The following is a 23,326-nucleotide window of genomic DNA, read 5'->3' as shown; positions in this document are numbered from 1 at the left end:
TTCCCCAGGGTCCTGCTCATCGTGACTCTTCCCTCATTTGCCTGCCTCCCCCTCAGATGACCTGCTCTAAATGGGCCAAAGAACCTCCATCTTCCAGCAATACCAAAAGCTATGGTAGGAAGTAATGAGGGAGAAGAATAGAGTGTCTTGGACCACGGGCCAGGTCCCAGGAGGAGATGGGAGGTGGGCTGGAGTGCAGTCCTCCTGGTCATGATGGGAAGGTAGTTGGAGACAGTGGAGGCTGTGTCTGGAAGGGGGAGGAGCTACGGGTGAAAGTCCTGTGCCCTCTCAGACACTCACCTCGGATGGGGCCTGGGGGCTCATTACTCTAAGTGGGTCATGCCTTGGAGGGCACCCTCACACACTAAACCTCCTCCCCATGGCCCAGCCCGGGTACTGTCAGCAGTGAGGGGCGGTGTTGATCAGATCAGGGGCGTAGGTCAACACAGATGGGCTCACTTGCTCTGGGAGAGCTTTAAGGGCTTCTCTAAATCTCCTGTAACCCCCAGGGTCTCTGGGCCAGGGAGAGGGCTGACGGGAGAGGTGTCATCTGCTGAGGAGGTGACAGGAGACCATGGCAGTGCTACACCAAGGATGCTCGGAGCCTCCCAGGCTCCCCAGGGAGGCCTCCTGGGTGTGGCCTCCTCCCCTGGAGCCCCCCTCCCCGTCCCGTGGTCATGTCCTCGTGTTCCTGTGGCTGGCAGGCTGTGAAGAAGAGTCTAGAGGCAGGATCTCACTTCAAGGAAAATTGCTTTATTCTGCTTCTTCCAAAGGGGCAGCTCTCCAGGCTCCGGGACTGGGAGCTTCAGTTGCACCCTCAGGATGGGGCAGACCAAGATGTGGCACGGCTACTCCTCATTCAAGCCCTTTGGGAAGGAAGCACAGTCCACACTAGCTCCAGAGAGGTGGGTGTTGGGCAGGGATGGGCACTGAGGTGGGGAGTACCACAGTGTGGCCTGAGGGAGGCCCCGAGGTGGTGGGAGATGGGTCCTAGGGGTCAGTGTGGAGGGGAGGGCTCTGGAGGGAAGGGCCCTGGGCTTAGATGGAGGGATGCTGCCTCAACAAGGACAAGGTCCTCTGGGACTTAACATCTTAGGTGGGAGTTACAAGACTGAAGGCCTAAAGCAGGTGGAAGAGAAGTGGAAATAGCAGTTGGGGGAAGATGGGACACACTAAATGTGTGTCAATTAGGGTTTCTGCTGACCACCATAGGGCTGGGAATCACAAAATCATTGAAAGTGAGAGCGGGAAGAACCTTAGAAATCATGGAGGACTGAGTTACCTCACCTCTGGGGCTGTGGGGTTCGGGTGCAGTAGTATGTGAAGGGGAAGAATCTTGGTGTGAGGGGCTATGTCTGAGGGGCTGAGGGGTTGCTGCCGTGGGGGGAACCCACCTTGGTGCCGATGTCACGGCTCTTGGCCCGCAGCTTGTTGACCTGGGATTCAGCGATGTCCGCCCGTTCCTCTGCCTCGTCCAGCTCATGCTGCACCTTGCGGAACTTGGACAGGTTGGTGTTGGCCTGTTCCTCCTGTGGGGGTTCAGGGTGATGGGAGGATGAGGTGAGGAGCCAGGGTTATGAGACTTCCTGGTCCCCTCCTCCAGGCCTGGGCCCCAGCAGGATCACTCACCGCCTCCTCAGCCTGGCGCTTGTAGGCCTTGACCTTCAGCTGCAGCTTGTCCACCAGGTCCTGCAGCCGCAGCAGGTTCTTCCTGTCTTCCTCAGTCTGGGGGTCATGGGGAAGGGGGTGGGTAGCAGTGAGTATGGCATGGTCATAAGAAGCAGTATGGCCCTTCCTGCATTCATCGGCTTTACCCTGAAGGTAATATCCTGACCCAATTCAACTTTCTGATCCTCACCAAACACTTGTGTTCTCCTTACAATTTCTTACCAAAAAACATTTACATACTTTTAATAGTATGTGCCAAGAAAGAGTCTAGGGAGCTGATGGGCCTCCTGAAATTGTACACAAAATTGTGCATGGGCCTTGTTCTGGAAGTGGGCCCTGGGGGTCCTGGGGCCCCACGGAGGATAAACCCAGCATGAGCTGGCAGGAACTCTGGGACTGCAGGCCTGATGGGACTTCCTGGGCTGCTGGGAAATGACATAGACTTGATCTAGGTTAAGGACAAGTATGCATAGAGGGATGGCGACTTTCTGGACTGGAATGGAACAAAATCTAACTGATAGTCTGATTCTGGAAAACACCGTGAAAGCTAAAGTCTATGCTTCCCAGAGTAACTGGAAAGTTCTGAGATTCACTCCAATGGCTTTGGTGTATTTTGGTGGTGATGATGCCAGGCTAAGATTTGGCTACATATTTGCTTTCTGGTCATCTGTGCTGGGTGAGCTCTGCTGGAGCTCCGGGTGTGTCCTGAAGGGACAGGTTGATGGTGAATGTTGATGGGGAGCTTGAAGGCCAGAAGGCTCAGAGACTGCCCCCTGAGCCAGGGGGTATTCAGGGTAAAACAGGGCTGGGCAGAGTAGAAACAGGGTAGCCATAGACTGTACTCCGGCTCTTTGCCCTCTAAGAGGCTAAGACAGAACACTTCATTCCTCTGGGGTGGTTGTCACCCTGGCTTCGGGCCATGATGCAGAATGCCTGGTCCAGGAGCAGCTGCTGGGCCCGCACCTGGTACGTGAGCTCTTTGATGCGCCGCTCGCTCTTCCTCATGCCCTTGACCGACTCCGCATTGCGCTTCTGCTCAGCCTCCAGCTCGTTCTCCAGCTCCCGCACCCGGGCCTCCAGCTTCTGCAGCTGCTTCTTGCCGCCCTTGAGGGCGATCTGCTCCGCCTCGTCCAGCCGGTGCTGCAGGTCCTTGATGGTCTGCTCCATGTTCTTCTTCATGCGCTCCAGGTGCGCACTGGTGTCCTGCTCCTTCTTCAGCTCCTCTGCCATCATGGCGGCCTGCACACGGGAGAGAAGTGATACTCGGTCTAAGTCTTCCAGTCCAAGAAAACCCTGGCTTGGTGTAGGCAGGCCAGGCAGGGGGACTCACATCCGTGATGGCCTTCTTGGCCTTCTCCTCGGCATTCCTGCACTCCTGCACCGCCTCCTCCACTTCAGTCTGAAGCTGGGACAGGTCTGCCTCCATCTTCTTCTTCTGGTTGATGAGGCTGGTGTTCTGAGGGTTGGGGTGGGCAGAGCAGGAAAAGCAGCATTGAGCATCCACGCATGTCTCCTGAAACTCACCTGCAGAGACCTGCCTGTGCTCCACTCTGGGACTGCCCTAGGGCGCTGCTCACCTGGGAGTGCAGCAGCTGCACCCGCTCGCTGGTCTCGATCAGCTCCTGCTCCGCCAGCTTCCGGGACCGCTCTGTCTGCTCCACCACGGCCCGCAGCTCCTCCAGCTCGGCCTGCAGCAGGTTGTTACGCCGCTCCACGATGGCGATGTTCTCCTTCAGGTCGTCGTTGGCACGGACCGCGTCGTCCAGCTGGATCTGGGTGTCCTGTGCATCAGGAGAGTTGGCATGAGAGAGGGAGTTGAGCTCAACACATCAGAAGGCTGTTAGCTGAACTGGATGCTGCAGTGAGCCTGTGGTGGTGGCTCGGGCAGGGCCTGTGGGAGGGGTCAGTGATGGCCCAGGGGCAGGAGGGAGCTGGTGCTGTGATGATGGGATGCCACTGCCCCTCTCTGGATGAGGCAACTTCCTGCTTCCAAAAGTCACCGTGTACCTTCAGTAAGCTCTGGAGGCTCTTGACTTGCTTCTGGGCCTCGGCGGCCAAGCGGTTGGCATGGCTGAGCTGGATTTCCATCTCGTTGAGGTCACCCTCCATCTTCTTCTTCACCCGCAGGGCCTCGTTGCGGCTGCGCGTCTCCGCGTCCAGGGAGGTCTGCAGCGAGTCCACCACCCGCAGGTGGTTGCGCTTGGCCTGCTCCATCTCCTCGTCCTTCTCTGCCAGCTTCCGCTCCATCTCTGCCTTGATCTGGTTGAACTCCAGCTGGGCCCGGAGGATCTTGCCCTCCTCGTGTTCCAGGGAGGCCTGGAGGGGGTTGGGAAGAGAAGGTGTGAGGCAGTCAGGGCACAGGATGGGGCCAGGGCACTGTCCATGAATCGTGAATACAAAGTGAGCTCAAGAGTGGTGTAAGTGGTTCAGTCAAAGAAGCAGGAGGAGGAAGAAGAAAAGAGAACTTGAAAGGAAAAAAAAAAAAGGCCTAAGAGAAGGTGATTCAGGCTCTCACAGAGGAGAGTGAGCTATAAAGACAAAGAAGAAAATGAAGAGAGTGGTGTTGCCAAGGAAACAGAGGCAATCAGGCACAGAATGTAAAAGCTCAAAAGAGGAAGGCAGAGGTGAAAAGAGGGGGAGTGAAACAGGAAATCTTGTCTAAGACGTAATAGGTAAAATGTGTGAAGGGAAGTTAGTGACCGGTTCGTTTGTTCGTTCCACAATATTTGTTGAGTGCCTACTAAGTGTCAGGCACTGTTCTAGGCTCTGAGGGTGGACCCGTGAACAAAAGAACGGGGAGATGAGAACAGGGACCATAGCCTAGTCCTCAGCTTCTTCTCCCACCCCTTGCACCTCCTCCACTTCTGTGTGCGCACCTCGGCCTCCTCCAGGGCCGACTGCAGCTCCAGCTTCTCGGCCTCCAGCTGCTTGCGGACCTTCTCCAGCTCGTGGATGGTCTTGCCACTGGAGCCCAGCTGCTCAGTCAGGTCGGAGATCTCCTCTGTGGGAGGGGCGGGCGGCTCAGTCGGGGGCTGCCTGCTCCAGGGCCGGAAGGCCTCGAGGAGCTGCGGGGCGGCGCCACGTGCGGACCCTCCCTGCCCCGCCCCTCCCGGCCCGCGCCCGCACCCTGCAGATTCTTGTTCTCGCGCTTGAAGGTCTCCAGATGCTCCAGGGACTCCTCGTAGGCGTTCTTGAGCTTGAAGAGCTCGGTGCTGAGGGAGCGCGCCTCCTTCTGCGAGGACTCCAGCTCCGACTGCGACTCCTCGTACTTTTGCTTCCACTCGGCCAGGATCTGCGGGGACCCAACGGACGGAAGAGGCTCAAGGGGCAGCCCCGGCCCCACCTCCGGGACCCAGGTGCCCCTCCTAGGCCCAGCCTCCCCTAGCCTCAGCCTCCTGGGGGGATGTTCCTGACTCCCGCCTGCCGGCCTGCTCTGCCCCCTAGCTGTGGCCCGCAGCCCGGGCCCACCTTGTCGAAGTTCCTCTGCTTCTTGTCCAGGGCGGCGGCGGCCGCATTGGAGCGCTCCACGTCCACCATCAGGTCCTCAATCTCGTTCTGCAGGCGGTGCTTGGTCTTCTCCAGCGAGGAGCACTTGGCGTTGACGGCCTCGACGGCCTCCTCGGCGTCCTGCAGCCGCTGGGCCAGCTTCTTCCTAACCGTGTTGGTGAGGGCCGGGGAGTAGTGGTGGGAGAGGGTGGGAAGGATGGAGGGTGTGGATTTGGACAAGGGGAAACATGGTGAGTCTTGTGGAAAACAGTCTTCGAAAACTCAGAAGTGTTGTTGGGGAAGCCTGAGGACAGGCCCAGGGGCAGAAAACAAGGCAGTTGGAGAGTCTGGGGGACAGGGTGTGAAGACCCACAGCGCCCAGGGGGCCTTCTGTGAGGCAGCCCTCCCACCTTGGCCAGCCTCTAGGTTTGCAGACTTGGAGGACACATGCAGTCCCAGCACCCCCGTTCTCACCTGCCATGGCACCCTGCCCCAGGTGGGTGCACTCTGCCCTCAGACAAACCTTTTGTTCGTCTTATATTCGGATGAGAAACATAACGCGAGCAAAAAGCTTCCCTGAGAGGAGAAGGAGGTGGGGCCGGGGCAGGGTCCTCTGCATTGTCAAAAGCTAGCTAAGCATCCATCCCCGCAGCCGGCCCCAGGGAGCAGTGGGCTGGGCTGCGGCCTGCTGACACAGGGGCCCCTGCCAGAGACAGGCTGCCCGGGACTCACTTGGCCTCCTCCAGCTCCTCCGTCCTCTGGATGGCATCCGTCTCGTACTTGGTCCTCCACTGGGCCACCTCTGAGTTGGCCTTGGACAGGACGCGCTGTAGCTCGGCCTTGGCCTCAGTCTCCTCCTCGTACTGCTCCCGCAGCAGGTCACAGTCATGCCGGGCCGACTGCAGTGCGTGGGCCAGGGCATTCTTCGCCTGGGAGGGGTGGCACCGAGGGGTGGGCTCAGCTTACCCTGTGATGCACTGCTTGACTCCTCACTCTAATTTCAACATCCTCCCACAGTCTCACCTGTTTCTAAATCCCTGGACCTGGAACAGTTTACCGAGTACTGTTAACAAAGAAAGTCCATACAGGGCCTCACTGTTTACAAAATGCTTTGTGCCCATCCCCCTCATGCTTCTCACGCAGCAGGCTTTATCATCCTCACCGCCATTTTACAGCGGAGGAGATGGAGGCTTAGAGATATTAGGCAATTTCCCCAAGATCACCAAGCTCTTAAGAGGCAGATTAGGATTTGAGCCCTGACCTTTTTAAAAATTCATATTCTTTCCCCTTTTTAATGAGCCCAGCAAAGTGCTCGAAATAGGATCCAGTTGAGTTTCTTCCTCCAGTTTTCAGATTGCCCTGCAAATCCCAGGACCACTTGTACAGTTCCTGCATCCCATACCTATGCCCAGCCAAGGCCATCGCACCTCTCTAGTTTATTTCCTCTCTTCACCTCATTCCCCCCAGCCCCACCTCTTACTCCATGCCCTCCAGAGATGGCTGCAGAAAGGCAGAAGGCCTCTGAAATGGGAGGTAGAATTAGGAAGCATATGGTAAAGCCTGGGATTCCCAGGGGGCTCAGTGGTAAAGAATCTGCCTGCTAATGCTGGAGACACAAGTTTGATTACTGGGTCTGGAAGATCCCCTGGAGGAGGGAATGGCAACCCACTCTGGTATTCTTGCCTGAAAAATCCAATGGACAGAGGAGCCTGGTGGGCTACAGTCCATGGTTTTGCAAAGACTGGACTCGACTGTGTGCACACACATACACACGCACATGGTAGGGTCTCGGCATTTTCTTTTTGGAAAATGGGAAAATACTGGGTAGACAGCAAGCCTCATTCTTGGGAAAGAAGTGGTGGATGCAAGGCCAGCCAGTACGCTGGACGAGTGGCCTGACTCTGGGCCTTACCTTAACCTCCTCTTCCAGCTGCCTCTTGAGGTCCTCCAGTTGCTGGGTATAGGTGAGCTTGCCTCGGGTCAGCTGGGAGATCAGCGCCTCCTTCTCATCCAGCTGCCGGGACAGCTCACCTGAAGAGGCACCGAAGCACACTCAACTCTCGAGGGTCAGTTACTCCTCTCTCCTCCACCCCTCCCCTAACCCTCAGGCCCCATTCTCTGGAGAGATGTGTGCATACCCAAGCCTGGACTGGCTCAGGAACTCAGAAGACAAGGGTAGGGCTCACCGTTCTCGGTCTGCAGCTTGGCCCGTTGGCTTGTGAGGTCATTGACAGAACGCTGGGTCTCCTCAGCCTTGCTTCGGTGCTCATTCATTTGGTCCTCTAGGGTCCGGCACATCTTCTCCAGGTTAGCCTGAGACGGGAAGGAGAGTTATACGGTGTATGCAGGGGGCTGATGGGGTGCGAGCGGTGCAATTAAAGGAGCAGGGAAAGAGGAAGGCATAGAGGAAGAGTCCAAGAACAGGGTAGAAGAGGAAAGCAGGAAACTGAACAAGACAAAGAGAGGAGATGTGGACAGAAAGCAGAGGCGCGTGGAGGGAATTGGAGGAGAGGAGAGGAGAGCTGGGCCCACCTTGGCCTTGATGATCTGCTCCATGTTGGACGTGACGTCGTCCAGCTCCAGCTTGAACTCGCTCTTCTCCTTCTCCAGCTTCTGCTTCACGCGCTGCAGGTTGTCGATCTGCTCGCTCAGCTCAGCCACGCTGTCGGCGTGCTTCTTGCGCAGGGCGGCTGCCGTGGCCTCGTGCTGCAGCGTGGCCTCCTCCAGGTCCCGCCTCATCTTCTGGAACTCAGCCTCGCGCTTCTTGTTCATCTCGATCTGCACGGACGTGGCCCCGCCGGCCTCCTCCAGCCGCTCGCTGATCTCCTCCAGCTCTCGGGACAGGTCTGAGCGCAGCTTCTCCACCTTGGCCCGGGCGGTGCGCTCAGCCTCCAGCTCCTCCTCCAGCTCCTCTATACGTGCCTGGGTGGGACACGGAGGGGGCTCAGACCCAGCCCCTTGACCCCTCCATTGGAGCCCCCTCCCGGGGCTCTAGAAGGCTCCTGGCTTGTCAGCTTAGTCCCACCAGGGGACAAGTAGAAATAAAAGGATCACCTCAGTGAGATGGTTTGGATAGTTGAGTTAGCCTGCCTTTGGGCCAAAACATGCTACATTCTCTTTATGGGAAGGAAAGTGGTTGCTCTTGAAGAAGGACAAAGGGACCAGTGTTCCAGGGATAGTTTAGGCAGTTTTGTGGCAAAAATAATTGAAGTTGGAATGAGAGAGCCAGGTTCGTCTGACCGGACAGCTAAAGACCCAACACAGTGTCCACTCTAGAGGTAAGAACTGAAGTCACAGCCCAGCTGGGCTGAAGGGGCCTGAAAAGCCATGGGGAACAGCGGAGGACACAGAGATCCAGAGGCTGGCAGTGCGCTCCCCACGGTCACCAGCTACACCAGAGCTGACCTAGGAAGCTAGGATTTCTGTCCCCAGACCGGTGAGTGTTTCCAGATCTCTTCCTATGTCATCCTTGGATCAGCCGGCCCTCCTGGAAGTGTTCCACGGGAGATTTGTGATAGCCAGCATCTCCCTTCACAGACACAGAGCCAGTGCCTGTGATGCTGGGCGAGAACGGCGTGGAAGAGGGTCGGGAGGCTGAGGACCAGCCCAGGGGCCTTACCTGAAGCTCCTTGAGCTTCTTCTGCAGCTGACTGCCCAGGGCCTGCTCATCTTCAATTCTCGCATTGAGGGCATTCAGTTCAAAGTCCTTCCTGCGAGGAAGAAGGGACCGTGAGGCAAGGAAGGCTGATCGGGCTTAAGGAGGGGCTGTCAGTGGTTGGAGATGGTAATGAAACAAATGAGGAGCAGGATTTCATGGGAAAAAAAAAAAAAAAAAAAACCAGCTTCCAGGGCTGCTGTAGGCTCCTTGAAAGTGTAACACCTGCTGGAGGACTGAAGTTCAATGGGAAGTACAACAGGAAGAGCACTGCAGGTGGAGGGACAGGACCTGGGCTCTGAGATGCTCCCTTCTTTGGTCTGTAAAACGAGGGCGTTGGACTAGATTGACTCAAAGGCACCTTTTAGCTCGGATGGTCTTTAATTCTCTGTTACTTTGGGCAATTTGGTAACCTTTCCAAGCCTTCCTTTCCTCTTTGGTAAGTGGGGTTAAAGTACCATTCTTAAAAGGTCGTTTGAGGATCAGTGGGATCATACATTCATTCATTCAACAAGTACTGTGCCTGGGGAAGTGTGAAGACTTTCTGGGGAGGCTGTTGATCAGGATGAGTCTCAGAGCCTTTCAGAGTCCTGACCCTAAAGCAACAGAAGATCTTTGATTATCTGAATATGTGCGGCAGACTCACTCTTTGCCAAGTGTGAAATGTGGATCTACACATTTTGGAAGGTCTTGCAATAAGAATTGGAACCACAAGGCCATTAAAGAAGTAGCCAGACCCTGCTCACAAGTGGTGGCTGACCACGTTTCTCTGTGGTCCTCTGGGCTCTCTGTGAAGGACCTGAAAGGACTTTCCTGAGAGGCTTTTGTGTGGAACTTTCCTGTGTGTTATGCAACTGGTCTCCAAAGAGACTTGTGTATAAAGGGGGCGAGTGCCCAGCAGGAAGAGAGGGCTGGAGGGATCCGGGTTAGACTTTTGCCAGGGAGGCCTGCTGGGGCCTGATGTGCATGTCTGGGGGAGGAAAGCTCTCTTCCTGGAGGCTCTGCCCACAGTTTTGCACCCTCTTATGGAGGCTGCATGAGGCTGTTGCCTCTGAGGATGGATCTGTTGAGTCAGCTAGTACTTCCATGCATGGACCAGGATGCTGGGTGGGGGAGGAGGATGGGTGATGGGGCAGGGAACACGCTACTTTTTGAGCCGCTCATCCAGCTGCTGCTTGTCGTTCTCCAGGTCCATGATGCTCTCCTGGGTCAGCTTCAGGTCACCCTCCAGCTTCCGCTTGGCTCGCTCCAGGTCCATTCTCACCTTCTTCTCCTGCTCCAGGGATCCCTCCAGCTGAAGAAGAGAAGGACCAGTGTGACCTTAGGCCAAGTATCCTGACTTGATAATTTAGGAGCTCGTTCTTTCTGGGGTTGAGGGATCCTTAGAGGTGTCAAGACTTGGGAATACTTCCCCAGAATTGGCCAAATGTGGCCAGGGGACTGTGAGAGTGCCTAGCATGGAGGGATGCTCAGTAACTATGATAAATTACTGAATGAATGACTATAGGGTAAAATCCCAAAGCTACTTTCATTTAATCTGCACCCTGTAAGCACCTAGTGGGTTCCAGGCCGTATCCTAGGCACTGCAGATGCAAAACTGAATAAAACCAAGTTCCACCTAAAGGCAGCTTCCAGTCTATGGCTGGGACCAGTACTTCAATAATGATAACACAGAGCGATAAAGAATGATTCAGTAGAGATATACTCAAAGGACTACCTATGGGAGCAGTGATCACTGAGGACCAGATCCTGGCTAAAACATAGAAGTCCAAAGATCCTCCTCGAGGATCTTCACAAAATTCCCAAGGAAATTTATCATGTTCTTATGAGATAACCCTCTAAATTCCATGGTTGAACGGAGACATATAGGCTTGAACCTCAAGTGAAATAAAGAAGCCCATCTCTACTGTTGATCACATCAGCAAGGTGAGATACATAACTCTGAATTGATCACCCCTCTCCTTGTCTATTCCCCAGTTCCCTTCTAAAAGTATCAGGAGAGAGAGCACTCTCTAACCCCACATCCCCAAACACACACATGCACACACAGACACTGATGGACTTGGTACATCTAGGCCCTTGTGATAGTCTACTTACATCGTCCACATGCTGTTCCAGCTTGACCTTGGCCTTGGTCAGGGTGTTGACCTTGTCCTCCTCAGCCTGAAGGTCATCCAGGGCCTGCTGGTGGGCCTCTTGCAGAGCTTTCTTCTCCTTGGTCAGCTTGGCAATGATCTCATCCAGCCCAGCCATCTCCTCTGTCAGGTTCTTCACCTGTTGACCAAGAACCCCATCCCCTCTAGGGTCAGACATCACCAACCTGGAGACATTTATGGAGACCTCCAAAGCCAAGGGCCAGGACCACACTCAGGTCCGAGGATCCTGAGACTTGGTCTGGATTCAAAGGGAGCTGCCCTCACCTTGTTCTCTGTTGCATGCTTCTCCTTCTCCACCTTGGCCAGTGTCAGCTCCAGGTCATCAATGTCCCTCTTGAGCTCAGAGCACTCATCTTCCAGCTTGCGCTTCTTGGCAGTGAGCTCAGCGTTCATCTCCTCCTCGTCCTCCAACCTCTCAGTCATCTCCTTCACCTTTGCCTCCAGCTGGATCTTGTTCTTGATCAGCTGGTCACAGCGTTCTTCTGCATCAGCCAGGTTATCTTGTTCCTGAGGGCAAGGTGCAGAGGGGAAGCTATTCGGTAGATGGGGTGGATGGCAAAAGCATGGAGGGACAGGCTCCACCTTCACTGTAAGAGGGCAACCCCAGGATCTCCCCAGCTGAGAAGAACCTCAGAAGGATAGAGAGGGCAGGAGATTTAGGGCAATGTGACAGGAGCACTGAGGAACGAGAGCAGAGAGAAAGGGAACCAGAAGTCTCTTTATCTGGCCCTCTTCCTCTGGTCGCCTCCATCAAAGGGGAAGGAACTGTATTTGTTGATGCCAGCACTTTACATATTTATAGCCTGGTGACATGGGCAACTTTATTCCCTGTCTACAAATGAGGACATGGAGACCCAGAGATAACACATCATTTGCCCAAAGTCACAGAATTATTAAGCTATGGATCCAGGTTAAATCCTGATGGAAAACCTGTATTTTTAAGGTAATGCTTTCTCCCCTTCCCTTTCTTTCTCTAGAGACCTCTGTGGAGGCCTTTGGAAGTGTTAATTCCAGAATCCTCTGCCTATGAGGGCACAGGATGGTGATCCCCCAGGTAGGGAGGTGCAGGGTGTGTGGGAGATGTGGGCAGAGGCCTGAGGGTCTCACCGCCTGCACTTGGAGCTGCAGGTCGTTCTTCTCCTGCAGCAGGGACACCATCTTCTCCTCCAGCTCCTTGCGCCGAGCCTCTGACTTCTCCAGAGCCTCTTTGAGGCGCCCAAACTCCTCCTTCATGAGAGCTATTTCCTTCTCTGTCTCTGCGCTCTTCAGCAGTGGTTTGATCTTGAAATAGAGCTTCATCCAGGGCCAGTTCTTGACCCCCATGAAGGCCCGAATATTCCACTGGATAATCAGCAGGGAGTCTCTGCAGGAGCCGAGTAAGAAGGGCGTTGAGACAGCCTCTTCCCTCCTTCCTGCCCAGAGGCCCTGGCTCCTCCATCCATCCTGCACTGTGACAGTGGGCCCCACGCCCACCACTGGTGTTTGTAGCTGTGTTGTGGCCCTTTGTCACTTGAAGGTCTAGGGTGCTATTTCTCCTTCCACTGCTCTGAGCCAACCTGGGCCTTGGAGGCCTGAGACCCTCCCTTTAACATCTCTCACCTACGTTCCAGCAGCTTCTTGAACTCCATTCTGGAGAGCACACCTCGGGACTGAGCCTGGATGCGGGTGATGATGCGGCTCAGCCTTTCATCTCGCATCTCCTCCAGCAGCCCCAGCAGGCCCGCCTTGAAGAACACCTGCAGGGAAGTTGTGTGTGGACATGACTGGACAGGCAGGAGGGGGATGAAGAGGGGCTTATCTTAGGGAGGGTAACAAGGCCAGGAAGAACTGGAGGAAGGACGTCAGTGGCAGCTGGAGCTAGAATGGGGGAGCAGGGCTGTCTGGTCCATGGGGAGGGCTAGCACGTGGTTCAGTAATGCTTGTGAGATGGTTGGTAAAAGGAAAGGAGCCATAAAGTAAAAGGACAAGAGAGGTCTCCTTGTAGTCAGTTTGTTTCCTCCTTTTCTTTACCTTGGTGTGGCCGAACTTATACTGGTTGTGGTCAATGTCCAGGGAGCCCAGCAACTTCTCTGCCCCTTTCCTGCTGTCAATGAACTGGCCCTCGGGGATGGCTGCTGGGTTCAGGATTCGATACCTGGGAGGGAGGTGCCCCATGTCACCTATGTTCTGCAGTGATCGGCTCTGCCCACAGAATCCAAGGCCACTCGCAGTTTCTGCGTCCTGCCAAGGCTGCCCAGGCTCCCCCTGTTCCCTGAGCCCTACAGCACCCGGTACCCACCTCTGCCGGAAGTCCCCGTAGAGGATGCGGTTGGGGAAGCCCTTCCTGCAGATGCGGATGCCCTCCAGCACGCCGTTGCAGCGCAGCTGGTGCATGACCAGGGGGTTGTCTATCACCCCTGTGGCAGGAGGGAAGGGAGAGGAGTGTGTGGGGAGAGCATGGGGCTAAGAGCTGAGGGTTCTGGGTTCTGATCTTGGCTCTGTCACAGACTGGCCTGTAACCTTAGCAAGTCAGTATTTTTTTTTCTTGCTATAAATTTTGAGAGTAACCAAAAGTCTTTCACAGTCCTTATTTTATATGGTTTATGCCTATTTTCATAGGTGGTAGCCAGGGCCAATATAGACCATTTTCTAAGCCCTGGTTAGGTTAAGGGACTTGATCAAGGTCACTGAACTTAGCAGAGCCAGGCACCCGAACCCAGACACCTGAACTCCTCCATCTCCTTTTGATTCAGAAAGGGAAAAACAATCCTTACTTGTCTCATCAGGGGCTGTAAGGCACTTAGGAGGGAGTGTCCATCAAAGTAGTTACACATTACCCTGAGCTACCCGTTCTAAATGGAGGGCAGCGCTGGGGCCAGGGTGGGAGGCTGTCTGTGAGCCTCTCTGGGGAATAGGAGGGGAAGAATGTGATCTGGAAATCTCCGAGGTGGGAGCTCAAGAGGTGATCTAAAAGACCCTGACCTTGGGGCAGTGCATCTCAGCAGTGGGCTGGGCCTGGCTTCTTGGGCTCACCTGGAGACTTTGTCTCATTGGGGATGATGCACCGCACGAAGTGGGGGTGTGTGGAGCGCAAGTTGGTCATCAGCTTGTTCAGATTCTCCTGTGGCCCAGAACCCAAGAGGGAGAAGTTAAGAAAGTGAAAGAGAAGTAAGAAAGGGAGCAGAGGGGAAGGAAGGGAAAGAGAGAAGGCAAGGAGCTGGAGAGTGAAGGAGGGCTAGGGTAAGACACAGAGGAGGAGATAGTGGGAGGCGGAAGGGATAAAGAAGCCAGGGGAGATGAGAAAGGAGCAAGAGCCGAGGCCAGCAGATACAGGGGAGAGAAGACAGGGCGCAGACGGTCAGGAAGGGCCTGAGAAGACTGAGTGGGAGGAGTCAGGGCTGAGCCAAGCAGGGGACAAGCAGGGCTGGGGTGGCGCTGATCACACACTCACCCTGTGCAGAGCTGACACGGTCTGAAAGGATGAGCCTTTCTTGGCCTTGCCTTTGCCCTTCTCAATAGCTGTGGAAGAGAGTCAAGTAAAGGGGACGAGAAGGCATGTGCAGGGTCACGGCAGCGGGGGAGGAATCCCACCCTCTCCCCACGTTTGGTTGCAGGCCATGATCTTCACTGTGGCTGCTCCAACTTCTCCACCCAATTCTCTCACTGCATCTGTAAACCCTGGGGCCCAGCCCAACATGAAGTGGTGGGGGGCTAGCCCTTGACCTGCCTCAGAACCACAGTAGAAACCTGCTCCCGGTCCCTGGGTCCCAGTCTCCACTTACGTGTGTCAAACCCAGCATAGTTGGCAAAGAGGCTGCTGAGCATCTTGAGGGAAGACTTCTTGTACAAGTCCACCACCGTCTCGTTGAGCGGGTCTTTGTTTTTCTGCAGCCAGCCTATGATGTTGTAGTCCACCGTGCCGGCGTAGTGGATCAGGGAGAAGTGGGCTTCCGGCTTCCCCTTGATGTTGCGTGGCTTCTGGAAGTTGCTGGACTTGCCCAGGTGGTTGTCGAACAGTTTGGCCTTGAAGGTCATGTCGGTGGCCTTGGGGAACATGCACTCCTCCTCCAGGATGGACATGATGCCCATGGGCTGAGGGTAGAGGGGAGAGCGTCACTGAGCCTGCTTCAAGCAGATGGAGATGGACCCTGCCTGCTCTAGTGTCGATGGAGATGCCCCTTTGGCTATTAGCTGATACTTCAGCTCTGAGCAGTTACCTATTGACTGGCACCTGTTCAGACCTTCCCAAGGTGGCACTTTGATTTCAAAGGGACCTTTGTGAAAGTCTGGGAACATGGATGCTATAGGTGCTTTACACCCTACTCCATTGCCCAGGTCCCTGAGATGTTGTGGTTGAAAAAAAGTGCTCTCTTATGCTTCCCCATGCCACCCTCAGACTTCCTGCTCCTTGATGGGTAAACCAGGGTCGCTAAACACACTGGTGTGGGAGGCCATCCCTGAAGTGCCCATCCTCTGCGCATCCACTCTCAAGCTTTGGAACTCAGCTCTCCAGGACCACCCTGTCCTGGGTGGCCGGGATAGCACAAGGCTCTGGAAACTAGGGCTTGGGATTCTTCTGTTAGCTAGATCACGATGCCCAGAAGGGTGGGGCGGGCATTCTTCTGGGGCGTTCATGTGTGTGGGGCGTGAATGGAGAGTTCAGGCAGAGGGCCCGAGGCTGCACCTTCTCGATGAGATCGATGCAGGCCTGCAGGTCCATGCCGAAGTCGATGAACTCCCACTCGATGCCCTCCTTCTTGTACTCCTCCTGCTCCAGCACGAACATGTGGTGGTTGAAGAACTGCTGCAGCTTCTCATTGGTGAAGTTGATGCAGAGCTGCTCGAAGCTGTTGAACTGCAGGGTGGGGATGGGGAGGAGTGGGTCAGGCAGGCAGGGGTCTGTGGCCCGAGGGGTCAGCCCAGGGCTGCGTCCAGCCTGGCAATGGGTGTGGCTGGCTTCTCTCCGGTCAGGGCAGGGAGGGAGTGCCCCCTGAAGACACGTGGCTGTCTCCACCCCTGGGGAGCCCACGGCCTTCCCCAGGGCTTGGCCAACGGCGGCTGCCTGTGAACCAGTGAGTTCCTGTTCTCCCAGACCCTAGGCTCCCCACTCACGTCAAAGATCTCGAAGCCGGCAATGTCCAGGACACCTATGAAGTACTGGCGAGGCTGCTTGGTCTCCAGGGTGGCGTTGATCCGTGTCACCATCCAGTTGAACATCCTCTCATATACAGCCTTGGCCAGCGCCCCTTTGGCATACACCACCTGGAAGGTGGGGGAGAAACCCGAATGAGGGAGTGGTGGGAAGAGTAAATTGCAAAGCTCCCACGGCTGCACCGGGCCAGCCCCTCTGCCATTTAACATCTGAAGATGACCCACCTGCTGGACATTCTGCCCCTTGGTGACGTACTCGTTGCCCACCTTCACCCGAGGGTGGCACAGCCCCTTGAGCAGGTCGGCCGAGTTCAGCCCCATGAGGTAGGCGGACTTGTCGGCCTCTGGAAGGAAAGGGCGGATGGGAGAATTGGAAAAGGGATGCCTCCTCCCAGACGAAGGCTTCATGGCTCCATAGCTGCTCCCTGCACCCCTGGCTCCCACCTTCGGTGCCGTCAGGCTCGGCCTGCTCCTCTCGCTGCTTCAGTTTGAACTTCATGTTTCCAAAGTGCATGATGGCGCCCGTCAGCTTGTACATGGAGTTCTTCTCCTCTGTAGTGAAGCCCAGCACGTCAAAGGCGTTCTGTAGACAGGACCCGTGGTGGTGGACCCCAGAAAAGGGAATAAGGAAGGTAAATGAGACCCCTCTGCAGTTGAGCGAGATCTTATCTCCTGAATCTCTGTGGGTGCTGAGACTCCCATCCCCAGTGGGGAACCCCAAAACTAAGCTGGGAAGTATAATAGCCGGGTGGGTGTGGACTGCCTTGGCCGGGTGTCAGCATTTAGGCTGTTCTCTGGAGCTGCTCTGGGTGACCCACTCACGTTTCCTACCACTGTCCCTCTTCTAGGCCCTTCCCTTACATCCATGCCTGGATCTCTCATGTGTCTATACCTGTTCTTCACCTATCAGCCTGCTCTGGCCCCATGGCAGCTGCATGACCACCACCCGCCCCTTTCCCTTAGTAATGCTTTGTTTTTTGGCTTGTCTGTTTCTTTTCTCTGTCCATGGCTTTCAACCCTCTGGTTTGATTGAAAATACCAGTCACTGTCTAATCTCACCTGTATCCCAGCACACCCAGGTCACAGGACACATTCTGGCCCTCACAAAGGAACAACAGCCAGCCAGGGTCTTAGCTCGATTTCTGGGCCAGGGAACTGGACCCATTTGCCCCTCACCACCAATCCCCTTGCCTCTCAGCTGGGTCCTCACATACTTACATCAGTGGCCATGAGCTCTTCAGCGTCATCAATTGAGGCCACAGTGGTCTCTCCTTGGGAGATGAATGCATAGTCATAGGGGTTGTTGGTGATCAGCAGCATGTCTGGGGGGTGGGGGGAGAGACGTTAGAATGGGGGCACAAACCCCTGGCCCTCCCTGGGGCTATCTGCCATGACACATGACCTGCAAAAGAGCATATGACAAGGCTTAATGGGGTCCTGCATCCCACAGAACTGATCCAGCAGTGCGATAAACTCAGGGCCTGTCAACAAGCAGCTGCAAGTGGAGGGGACCAGGTTGCCATGGAAATAGTTGGTCTCAATTGGTAGCTGTGACTCACCCAGCAGCTCAGGCTTTTTGTTGGACAGGATTTGGTAGAAAATATGATAATCTCTCTCTGCTTTCAGCTGGAAAATAACTCTGGATTTTTCCAGAAGGTCTGTGAATAGGAGGGGAGAAGAAAGAGAAGAAGAAAAAGTTAGGGTTTAAGTATAAGGAAATAGAGAAAAAGGAATGATAAATGTAGAGAACAAGACAGAGGGAAAGGGAGAGACAAGAGAGGGAGAGAAATGCACCCACAGACGCACAGAGATCACACACAGATATAGAGACGGAGACGGAGTCCCAGGAGCAGAGGAAGGTCCCAGAGAAAGACACACAGACAAGCAGAGACAGAGATGGAGACAGACCAGAGGAAGTCTCAAAAGGAGAGGAATATGTAGACCTAGAGACACAGAGGCAGGGAGAGAGGAAGAGAGCCTGAGGGGCAGAGCTGTCCAGTGACACAAGAGAGAGACAGACAGAGACAGTTAGAGTGAGGGCAGGGTCAGGATGAGCCCTAGCAGATCTGTGACACTCACAGGTCTCGATGTCTGCAGACGCCAACTTTCCGGTCGCCCCAAAATGGATTCGAATGAATTTCCCCTGGAGACATGGAGAAAAGTGGTGATGAGTTGAGGGAGAGCTCCTGTTTGACACATCCCTTGACCAACCCAAATCCCAAGTCCAAAGGCAGGGCCCACTCACGAAGCGGGAGGAGTTGTCGTTCCTGACGGTCTTGGCGTTGCCAAAGGCCTCCAGGGCGGGGTTGGCCTGGATGATCTGGTCCTCCAGGGTGCCCTGCGGAGGTCAAGAAGGATGGCAGGTGAGAGGCCTCCTCCTCCTCCTCCCTTTCTGCGGTACAGGCCCTTGAAGGACAGTAGGCCTACCTTGCCTGTGGCCTGCTCCTTTTTGCTGCGGTCGCCAATGGCGGCAATGACCGCGAAGTATTGGATGACTCTCTTGGTGTTGACCGTCTTCCCTGCCCCGGATTCTCCGCTGTTGGGACAGTCGGGCTTATTAGGCAATGAACAAACATTATTTGAGACCACAAGCTTCGAGTCAGGAGAGCTTTATTTGGCAGGGGAAGCCCTGCAGCAGGAAGCCACCAGATAATATGCATCCCAGCCACAAAGCTGTGCTCTGACATACACAGGGTCAAGGGTAGCAACTAGGAAAGATGTGCTAGAAGAAGCGGATTTGGGCAGGTGGGAGACCTGAATTTGATCTTTGAGTTGGGAAGATCCCCTGGAGGAAGGTATGGCAACCCACTCCAGTATTCTTGCCTGGAGAATCCCCATGGACAGAAGAGCCTGGTGGGCTACAGTCCTTGGGGTTGCAAAGAGTCATACACAACTGAGCGACTATGCACAGCTCAATATGGTCTTGGCTGGGCAAGGTCAATTAAAGGAGATGGGCCCAGGCCATTTTGGAAAAGAATGGGCGGGGCTGGAAGAATGGGGAGGGTTTCTGAAGGGAAAAATGAAGGAAAATGAAGAGGGGAAGAAGACATGGTGTTCCCAGGCTTATGGATAGATGCGTGATGAGTTAGAGGGGCATGAGTAAAGAAGATGGGAGAGGAAAAATAAGAGGGATGGGGAGGAGAAAGGAAGGAGAGGAGAAAGGAAGGGGAGGAGCAAGGAGAAGGCCAGAGAAGACATCAGAGCTGGCACCAGAAGGTGGAGGGAAAAAGAACTGGGGGTCTGTGTGTGGGGGCTTGGGTCCTGATGGGGGGGTGGGCTCAAGGAGATTGTGGAAGGAAACAGGAAGTAGCCACACTCACGTAATCAGGATGGACTGGTTTTCTCTGTCTGTGGGGAGAAGATGGGGAGGACAAGTCAGGAGTTGCACAGGATGCTTTGTCATCTCCCCACCCTGCCCCAGCTCCCTGCATCTCTCCCAGAGGCCTGAACCCCTCGGGAGGAGGGGCCCTCAAGAAACCCTTCACTTGGGGCCTGTCACCTGTCAGCATGTACTGGTAGGCGTTGTCGGAGATGGAGAAGATGTGGGGCGGCGCCTCGCTCCTCTTCTTGCCCCGGTAGGCGGCTACTACCTCGGCATTGTACACCGGCAGCCACTTGTAGGGGTTGATGGTGACGCAGAAGAGGCCCGAGTAGGTCTAGGGGAGGAAAAGAAGTGAGTTGCCAATGATGAAGTGGGAGGGGTGGCAGTTTTTGGAGTTAGAGAAAGGTCTTAGGAGAGGGAGAGAAAGGAAACTGTATGAACGCAGTCCATCTGAGCAGTCCCAGCCCTCAGGTCATTAGAGCTGCACCCCCAGGTAGTGCTAGTGGTGAAGAATCCACCTGCCAAGCAGGAGACATGAGTTTGATCCCTGGGTTGGAAAGATCCCCTGGAGAAGGAAATGGCAACCCACTCCAGTATTCTTGCCTGGGAAATCCCATGGACAGAGAATCCTGGTGGGCAACAGCCCATAGGCTCACAAAGAATCAGACATGACTGAAGCAGCTTAGCATGCACAAGGATGCAGGGATTATGACAGAGTGAAGTACTGCCTGGGCATAAAGGACAGACACGCTGGGCTCCAGGAGGTGGACATGCACGGAGCAGGAGGCCACTAGATTCAGAGGGATGCCCGGGGGTGCACCCACATAGATCATCCAGGAGGCATAGCGCTCCTTGAGGTTGTAGAGCACTGCAGGCTCGTGCAGGAAGGTCAGCATGGCCATGTCCTCGATCTTGTCGAACTTGGGTGGGTTTTGCTGCAACACCTGGTCCTCCTTCACGGTCACTGTCTGCAACAGTCCACGGACAGGGATGGGAGTTAGGCAGGTTATAGGAGAACCGTGTTCATGAGAAAAGAATCCAGGGTCCCAGAGAAGATAGACGGGATGTTGGGGATGAGAAGGGCTATTTGGAGACAGTACATCCCTACCCAGAGGAAGGGAGAAACAGGACTACGTGGGGTACATCCTGGTGGCACCCGCCAGGCACCCCAGGCGTGGGGGGGCATCCAGGGTGGCCTCTCACGCTGGCCCCGCCACCCACCTTGCCATGTTCTGTCTCGGCGGTGACTTTGCCACCCTCTCGAGACAAAATTGTGGCCTTGACAAACTCCTCTTTGTCATCAGGCACAAAGACGTCCTTCTTGAGGTCGAAAGGCCTGGTCTGGGCTTCCAGCCGCTCCTTCTCTGACTTGCGCAGGTAGGGGGCGGCCTCCCCAAACGCGGCCATCTCCGCGTCCACCATGGCTGCGGCTGCAAAGGGAGGGAGAAGAAGCTGACTGCCCTCCCCTCCACTCTTCTCCCCTGCAGCAGGAGCCCCAAAGCCTAACACAGTGCTCAGGGGTCAGCAGGGGTCACCAAGAGTCCCTCATTCCTTCAGCTCATCTCCTAGCCCTAGCAAATCTATTGGGGCAGAGGCGGAGGCTAACTTGGTCCAGCCTGGGGGGTTCTGGGAGCAGGAAGCTAACTATACACACTACTCACATCTCTGAACCTCTTCACTACCTGACTTCTTCACTAATCACAGGTAAGAACTCCTGGCCACCAGGCCGTGCTCCCTAAGGCGAGGCAGAAACTAGAGTTGTGTGTCTTCTCAGATCGGCTCTCCTTACCTTGGCTTCTCAAACGCGCCTTCGAGAGGAAAGGGGCTCAAGGTGGCAGGGGCCTGGAGAGAAGGAGGTTGGTCAGGGCTGTGTCCCTGCCTCACCCAGTCCCGCCCTTCAGCACCCCTCCGCCCCAAGGCCTGAACAGGGGTGGAGGTGATGGTGGGCTTCTCTGGTCCCGCTCTTTCTCTCGCTTTTCCTACCCAGGTTCTTGATGTCACCTCAGTGAGCCCCTCACTCCTCACTCCTGGCCGATGGCCCTGCCCTGGCCTCCCCTGTCTAGTGAGCCTTGCCTTTTCAGCCACCTGACATTCAACCAGTGGTCACACGGTTGGGGCTTTATAGCCTACAGAGCATTTTTATGCCAGTCCTCCTCCTCAGTCCTCACCCCATTCTACAGAGGAGGAAATCTAGGTTCATGAGCTTGCTTGTCCAAAAACACATCACAGTAAGTGGTGGAGCCAGGACTTGAACCCAAGTCTCACGACTCCGGAGCCAGTTCTCATCCATCCTGTCCCCATTCTATGGTCAGTTGTGGTGGACGTTGTTAGAGAGGAGCCCCCGTGGGCATCTTCTCATGGACACACCCATGGCACAGCTGAACGCGCTCCACGACAGACATGGGAGAGCTGTACATTCAGTCTGTGCCCAGCACAGAGACCGTGTCAAGGGTACGAAGACAGGACACCATGTTCCTGTGCCCGGGAGCAACTTTTGCAGGGAGGACACATACTCCCACCGGCTTGACTCCCGGCTGCGCACACGAGCCATTCTGTGTATGTGAATGTGGGTAGTTACCTAGTGCAAACCTCACAGAACTAGCTTTTACACACAAACTTCTGAAATAATTGTTCTCTGCCATCCTCTTGCCGCTTCCTGCTTGTCCTCGGGCCTGATCATAAACTCGTCTCTCAGTTGATATTTCTGTGTCTCAGGCAGTGAGGCACACAGCCTCCCTCACCAAACATTCAGACACACACACACACACACACACACACACACACACACACTTCTGGTCTCACATTTGCAGTCAGACCCAGACATCTCCCCCTGTAACTCATGACCCCCCTTTCCCCTGGCACGTACACACATGTCTAGACCTGCCCGTGTGTGCTCCGTGACCAGACCTGACGCTTTGCATGAAGCCCTGAATGTAGTGTGCTGTTCCTAGAGGAGCCCCTTCCTAAACCTGGGCCCCTTATCCCAGAGGAGGGCCGCCAGCTCCCAGCCCCTACCTGAGAGCAGCAAGGAGAGAAGACTGGAGCGCAGGAGAGAGCTGTGGAGCCGACCTGGCCAGGCGGGGGCTGTATATATGGGGAAGCAGGGCACCCCCACCCCCACCTGCACCCAGTCCCCAGCCGGATTTAGAAAGGACTGTTGTCACTAGAAGCATTTCCCCCAGGCTCCCCCCTCCTTTCCCAAACCGTGCTCCCCTCCCCCCCCCTCCAGCTAGGAAACAATTGGAAGTGGTCGTCATTGTTATGGCATGGAGTGAGCAGGGTCTGATTCCAGGGGGCGGGGAGGGCTCCAAGTACAGCCAAAATATCTCCCAGGCCAGGCCTCACATTCCACAGCTGGAGGGAGGGGGAACTGACCACGACCACCATGACCTCAGGCAGGCTGTCCCCCCACCTCCACGCCCTCTTGGACTATTGCCCTCGGGGCCCCTGCCCCCAGGACCAGCCTGGTCCCTTGCATGGTGCCCTTTCTGCTCCCTGGCCTGGGTCCTGCACTCAACTGTGAGATGGGATGGGGTGAGAACGAGCAACCCCAGAGCAGAGTTGGACCCAGGGTAGGGGCTAGGTGGGGGCAGCTGGAAGGAGGCTTCCCAGCCAAATGGCAAGTCGTACGACCAGGGAGCTTAGAGATGGGGCCTCTGGCTCAGGCACTGATTTCCTTGGACAGCCAGGCAGCGTGTGAGGTCACTGAGCCTCAGAGCCAGACAGGCCTTAGTGATGGGTCCAAGTCCTTCACTTCATGGGGAGAGGAAAAGCCTTCTCTGAGATCATGCAGCCAGTCAGGGCAGCAAGATTCAAGGAGGATGGGGAGCAGCTCAGGAGATGGGGATGGAGCCCAGCCTGGGGAAGGAGCCTGAGAAAGAGGGCTGGGGGTCCGAGCAGCCCAGGATG

At 55.5% G+C, this 23,326-nt stretch overlaps 1 protein-coding gene across 1 annotated transcript; it reads right to left on the bottom strand.

Moving 5' to 3' along the window:
* Nucleotides 1-733: 733 nt before the first annotated feature.
* LOC109564796 (myosin-7) lies at nucleotides 734-22,545 on the bottom strand. The gene is made up of 40 exons (XM_070797102.1): nucleotides 22,433-22,545; nucleotides 21,207-21,259; nucleotides 20,639-20,847; nucleotides 20,242-20,385; nucleotides 19,595-19,751; nucleotides 19,416-19,443; nucleotides 18,523-18,631; nucleotides 18,341-18,433; nucleotides 18,175-18,238; nucleotides 17,655-17,753; nucleotides 17,314-17,417; nucleotides 16,540-16,678; nucleotides 16,321-16,439; nucleotides 16,057-16,206; nucleotides 15,629-15,799; nucleotides 14,727-15,036; nucleotides 14,396-14,463; nucleotides 13,978-14,065; nucleotides 13,244-13,361; nucleotides 12,976-13,099; nucleotides 12,565-12,701; nucleotides 12,073-12,328; nucleotides 11,230-11,472; nucleotides 10,907-11,083; nucleotides 9,958-10,103; nucleotides 8,774-8,864; nucleotides 7,687-8,076; nucleotides 7,341-7,467; nucleotides 7,067-7,185; nucleotides 5,887-6,083; nucleotides 5,137-5,320; nucleotides 4,795-4,960; nucleotides 4,545-4,669; nucleotides 3,676-3,984; nucleotides 3,246-3,449; nucleotides 2,999-3,124; nucleotides 2,632-2,907; nucleotides 1,630-1,725; nucleotides 1,395-1,529; nucleotides 734-866 (listed from the first exon to the last, which is right to left on the bottom strand). Exons 3-40 carry the CDS (start codon nucleotides 20,837-20,839, stop codon nucleotides 849-851), a joined length of 5,808 nt encoding a protein of 1,935 aa, XP_070653203.1. The 5' UTR covers nucleotides 20,840-20,847; nucleotides 21,207-21,259; nucleotides 22,433-22,545; the 3' UTR covers nucleotides 734-848.
* Between the last annotated feature and the right edge of the window lie 781 nt (nucleotides 22,546-23,326).

This window comes from Bos indicus, chromosome 10, assembly GCF_029378745.1.
Source record: "Bos indicus isolate NIAB-ARS_2022 breed Sahiwal x Tharparkar chromosome 10, NIAB-ARS_B.indTharparkar_mat_pri_1.0, whole genome shotgun sequence".
Taxonomy (NCBI): domain Eukaryota; kingdom Metazoa; phylum Chordata; class Mammalia; order Artiodactyla; family Bovidae; genus Bos; species Bos indicus.
Note: the sequence above shows the minus strand (reverse complement) of the source record. Positions and strands in the feature narration are given on the sequence as shown.